This window comes from Plecotus auritus, assembly GCF_963455305.1.
Source record: "Plecotus auritus genome assembly, chromosome: 1".
NCBI classification, from domain to species: domain Eukaryota; kingdom Metazoa; phylum Chordata; class Mammalia; order Chiroptera; family Vespertilionidae; genus Plecotus; species Plecotus auritus.
This window is the reverse complement of record NC_137770.1, coordinates 7,111,503-7,117,502: the sequence shown is the minus strand read 5'-3', so window position 1 is coordinate 7,117,502 and position 6,000 is coordinate 7,111,503. Positions and strand designations below refer to the sequence as shown.

The following is a 6,000-nucleotide window of genomic DNA, read 5'->3' as shown; positions in this document are numbered from 1 at the left end:
CATAGCACTGGCGAGGACGAAATCCAACATTCTCCAGAAAGCAGAAGTCTCTGCCCAGAGCCGAGTTCCCTCTTCGGGGAAGACACAGGCCCCACAACTCCGCGAGGCTTCTGAGACTAAGCTCACAAAGTCTGCCGTCTGTTCCACACTCGTCAGTGCCTGACCACGTCAGGGGCACCTGCTTCAGGGGCAGCTGCTTCAGGGGCAGCTGAATGTCCGCGTCAGAGAGTGCAAGTTCCAGTCTTTGTGTTGGTCCAGAGTTGTCACACTTGGTACAACCTGGACCATTTTTAGCTGAAGACATCCCATCCGCACTTAATATTTTCTTCCGGTCAAGGCCCTTTTAAAACACTGAAACCCTAAATGAGGCTTGTCCTAAGCAGTACAGAAAATCACCAGTTTAACATGCTACTTATATTTTGAATATGTATTAAAAATAAGTGCTTTAAAGACTTAAATAAAAGTGTGTCTCTACACCATCTGAAAACCCTGGACGTGACACAGCTGTTAACGTGTGCCGACATTTAGCGACGCCAATCCAGCCCCAGGTTCTCTAACAAAGCAAGTCTTGAAATTGTTCATAAATGTTTAAATTCCAAGTGTTTGTTTCCAGGGCAACTATAAAAAGTCCACATCTTAAATTTTCTAATCATCAAAACTCTCAACTGTTTGCTTTACTATACAAATATTATATGCTACAAAAAATGAAACTTTTAAGAAAAATAATCTGCGAATGAACAATTATAGAGATAGACACATTAAACAGACAGACAGACAGAAGCTCTAGAGATTTATTTCACAGGGTTTCCTTATGGAAGTGTCTACATATAAACTCTGAGCGCAGAGCCTGCCCATTTCCGTAATTCTTACATAACCTCGCTCGCAAGCGTGTGTCCTCGACCAGCCACACGTGCTCATGACCCACCTTTTCTCTCACTTCCTCCCCTTCTCCGTATCTCCTGCCTCACGCAGCAGGTGCTTACGTGCTTGTGGGACTGGACAAAATCGACAAAAACCAAACATACGGCCACAACAAACTGAGTCTGTATCAAGCAAAAAGAGCCCTTTATTTGACGTTTCGCATTTCCTTAAGAGGAAGAACTCGGTCAGAATTTCACCCTCTGGGAAATACACAACTGGAAAGTGCACGTCACAGCAGTTCTTCTAAGTCCCAGACCCCTCCCACGGCCGGGCCGCTTACAGAGTCCATGCAGCCTAACATTCTGAGACTTCATAACTTAGCCTTTAATGAACTGTACAAAGCATTTATTTCAATAAAAAACTGTTTTCAAAGACACAGGTATCTCCCTGTTACCCCCACCCACAAGACCCACATGAAAACACGCAAAATAGAAAATGAAGAAAAAGACGAATGACAGGAAGAAAAGAAAAACTGGCTCACAGCATGTGGTTTACTTCGAGACTCTCTTTCTCCTTTTCGAACCTTGAAGAGAAAACAAAGAAATTTAAAACAATAATCATTAACTTACAAAAGCAAAAGAACAGAAATATAAGTATTTCCATACATAGTTATTAATATTTTAAATTTTATTAACCATGCTGATTTGTGGAGATGAGATTCATACACAAAAGTGTAACTGTTAATGCCCCGAAAATGGCAAAAATATGCTAACGAAGTCTACCTCCCAGTTCCATCGGCTCTCCCACTGGCAAAACACAGCGACTTCCTGAAGTACATCTCCCAAACTGTACGCACAGTAGGAACAGAACCTCACGCACAGTACAGCAGAACGTAAGGACTCTTCTCCTGGGGGCACTGACGGGGCTGGGCACACTAAGAAAAGCAGGAAGGGTTAGTCTACAGGTGCTGCCTTTGGGGAAGGTTATTCACAGGTGCTGCCTTTGAGGGAAGGTTATTCACAGGTGCTGCCTTTGGGGAAGGTTATTCACAGGTGCTGCCTTTGGGGAAGGTTATTCACAGGTGCTGCCTTTGGGGAAGGTTATTCACAGGTGCTGCCTTTGGGGAAGGTTATTCACAGGTGCTGCCTTTGAGGGAAGGTCATTCACAGGTGCTGCCTTTGAGGGAAGGTTATTCACAGGTGCTGCCTTTGGGGAAGGTTATTCACAGGTGCTGCCTTTGAGGGAAGGTTATTCACAGGTGCTGCCTTTGAGGGAAGGTTATTCTACAGGTGCTGCCCGCTCTTCCGGCAGGAGAGCACGGGACCACTCCACAACAGGTCTCCACTAGGAACGAAACAGGGGCCACTGTGCAGCCTCTAGGACAGCATCACCTCTGACACCGGGCTAAGGGACTTACGACAGTTCCCACCCGACTGCTCCTGGTGCAATAAATAAATCAGCCATTCTTTATCGAGGGCAGGGAGTGCTGCCGCCCCAAGGGCTTTGTTCCCAGCCACCCCCACGCCACCTCCCACGCGAGCACGGCAGTCAGAGGGACTGGGTAAGGCTGAGCTCCATGCCCAGATGCCCAGTGCTGCGCTCTGCCAGGAAACGGCAATGGCCCCGGGTGGGGGCAGAGGTGGCTCACGATCAATCAATGCCCGCACCAAACAAGCAAGAGATCAATACTTCCTTCCTGAAATGGACAAAACACTGTGAACCTAGTCAAAGTGTCCATCACACATGACTAATAATGGATAGTGCCTAAAGGTTTTCTGATTACGGATTTATTTAGTCCCTTAACTGGAAGATCAGCAGTTTAAAAATTAGTGTTTTTTTTTATTTTTCCAAATTCTAGTTTCTAGTCAACTGCCACACACTAAATCAGCGACTTCCAACTGGTGGGCCGCAAGAATTTTAAAACATGCAGTACCTGACTATTTAGTCAGGGCACTGACCCCTTTTCCCTTTGATTGTCAAATAAAACAAATGACAACAGCCATCCGGTGTGAATAAGTCAAAATTATACCTATTCTTTGGTCAGATGATCAAAAATGTATTTTTGGTGTGCTGCAGAACTTCGGCGATCAGTTTAATGTGTGCTGTGAGATGAAAGCCAATTTCAAAGATATATGAATATCTTTTATTTTTCCTGCCACTCAAATACACAGCCTGTAACTCTGGTTAGTTTGAACTGGGTTTTGACTTCCATTTTTGTGAGGTAGCCTTCCTTTAAAAGCACTCTGGGATAGGTTTTTAGGGCTACAGTTCAAGAATTTCAACATTAACTTAGCATAGAACACGGAGAGTGCCGTGACCTCTGGGACGGGTGAAACGGGCTGTCCCCAGACCCAGGCCGCCGTCAGCACTGGCCCAGCAGCCCCCCCAGGCACCGCCTGCAGCCGCACACTAAGCACCCCGAAGCTCACAACCACAGCCACGCTCCAGCAGCGCTGTCCCACTAACGTCCTCGTTTGACATGTCACTCCTAAATTAAACCCCACTGCTGCTCACCCCCTTCTATCTAGGCTTAAAGGTCAATGCCATCACCACCTGGAATTTACTGTGTAATCAGTATATGCAACTTAGATACTTTGCTGCACAGATCAATTCAATAGTTTCCTAATAATCAATTCTGATTTCTGCCAAGTCAATTTCTCATCTCTTTAAAAAATATGCTCATTTTCATAATATGCTACTACTGGTAAAAGTTCTAATCACAAAACAAGTATGTGTGAGATTTAGTATTTGAAAAATAAAATATACAAGTTTGGGGATGCCCTCCTATGATTTTAATAATGAAGAAGGAAAAACAAATGGGAAATGTCCATGTATGTAGGGTGCCCTTAAAAAATACCTCTTTTTTTAGACTAGAATATAGATATTCAAGAGGTAAATAAATATAAATCATGCTTTCATCAAAGAATCCTCAAGAATGATCCAAAATGCAAGGCACTTCAAAACTAAAACTAAAAAGCACCCGTAAGACTACTGTTGTGTACTGACCATTCTAGGAACAGTAGGGACAAAGTACACTAGCCATAAATATCATGGTGGCATTAACTAATTGTTAGTCCAATTCTGAAATACTGGCATGATTTTGAAATGCCAGAATACACATGGTTTTTATAAGGCTTACCATTTTGTGGAGGAAAGAAATTACTTGCAGCAAATAACCAAATGTTCTCAATTGGTAAAAATTACGCCTTGCATAAAAATAAAAGGATTAGGGCCTCTGTTCTTCTTGAAAATCGCCTGTTACCCCCTCTCCTTTTTTGAGAAAACCCACACAATACACACTTTGAAAGCTTTCAGAATGTGTTCGTACACAATAGACCCCCAACTAGTCGAAATGAGTTTAGGTGTATCAAGAAAATTATACACGTTTTAAAATGGTCTAAATAGATATTAAAGGAAAGCTGCTCCCATTTTGCTAAGCACAGCATTCTGAAAGATCACACAGTGAGAAAAATCTCTCACCATATTGTAAACCATAAATTGTGTTTGAAAATAAAATTGTTAATGAAGAAACTGACATTTCTAAAGCTGCTGTTGGAGGTAACCATTCTTCAAACACATTTATGACACAAAATCTGAAAGCTCTAAAACAGTGTTCAGTGAATTGGATTACTTTTTTAAAAAATCAAATGTAATAATGTGCCTTCTTCGTTTCTTTAAACTGATGAATACAAATATATATACATTTTCCTGGGCATTTAGTTTTTTGTGTTTTTTGAGTGTTGTGTTTTTTTTTGTTTTGTTTTTTTTTTTTTTGCTAGAAGCAGTAATATTTCACCATCTCAGGCGATATTTCTTTCATTTTTGAATATTTAGACAGTAAAATACCTTAACTAGCCTTTTACTTTAGGAAAAAAAATGAATTCCAATGGGAAAATAGACAGCATTTAATTAAAGCAATTCCGAGTTTATGTGAATAAGGCAGAATCTGATTATTCTTTATCTGCTTTTTTATACCAAAAAGATAGCTGGATTGTTCTCCTTAAATTAGCAATGGGATTTACTCTCTTCTTTTGTCATTATTAAATAAACCCAAAAAATAACATATTTTCTCACAGTAAAAAAAGTATCAGTATAAGGACCTCTGATTAAAATTTTAGGTATAAAATCTTATTTATAATTATAGCCCAATTTAAAATCTTTTAGGTTATCAAAACAAACCCCTCCGATGCTCAGCCAGCAGAGCCCAGGCAACATGACTCCAGGCAGTGGAGAGAGGCCGAGATCCGGACCTAACGGGGTGTCAGCCTTACTAACACCGCAGGACCGCTCCAAACTAAAACTGCCGGTTTATAACCTGAGGGAGCTTTTAAGTAAGACTATTGCTCTATCTTTATAAATGCTGATTAACTTTACTCCCACTCACTGCCGGCTGCTGCTCACTTCGGGCTGAGACAGGCCTGGGTGTCCTGCTCCTCAGGGCTCCTCACTTCCCAACAACAACATGAACAAGGCGCGGGGAGGGAACGTGGAGAGCAGAGGGCGGCGGCAGAGGGGAGACGGGCACCCAGAGCGAGGGGACACTCACTCTCCAGACCCCCCGTGTTCTGTTGAGTAAATCCAGGTAGACTCCAGGATGCTCTCCCCAGAACACACAGTGAAGAAGAGGTGGGTGGAATGGGCAGAGATGGCCCTGCTGTCAGGTCACATCGCTGCCTCCGCAGCGGGCCCTGGACCAGGGCAGAGGGGAGGTGCAGCGCCCCGACCTGGCCCAACAGAGCCTGGCGCCTGGGTGAAACGTGACTAAAATCAGCCTTCCCACAGAAACCACGGGCAAGGCAACACTAACCCAAGGGGCCAGGAGAGCAGGGCACGGGGCCAGCACAGCGTTTCCCTTCCCAGGCCACCCACCTGCCTGCCCCTCCGAGGAAGCCCCGCCCCCCGCCCGGCATGCAGCGTGGCCTCTCACTCGGGTTGGCTCTGGACCCGCACAGTCTGTGAGGCACCCGGTGACTTTACGCCCTGCTTTCTGAAAAATGACGGTGCACGGCTTTAATCCTGGCACCCTAAGTTGTTGAGAGAGAAAGGCTGGCATTTTGTGGGAATGACCAGGCGGCGCAGGCAGGCGGAGCGGGGCGGCGGAGGGAAGCCAGGAGCTAAGGACTGACCCCCAGCACTGGA

The 6,000-nt window shown here is 44.3% G+C and overlaps 1 protein-coding gene across 2 annotated transcripts in view; it reads right to left on the bottom strand.

The window, feature by feature from the left end:
• Positions 1 to 1,048: 1,048 nt before the first annotated feature.
• The window catches only part of VRK1 (VRK serine/threonine kinase 1), a 59,492-nt gene continuing 54,540 nt past the window's right edge, over positions 1,049 to 6,000 (bottom strand). For both annotated transcript variants that reach the window (XM_080658846.1, XM_080658847.1), the window contains one exon: positions 1,049 to 1,444. In XM_080658846.1, coding sequence (XP_080514972.1) covers positions 1,413 to 1,444 — 32 coding nt within the window. In that variant the 3' untranslated portion in view covers positions 1,049 to 1,412. The remainder of the gene's footprint in view (positions 1,445 to 6,000) is intronic.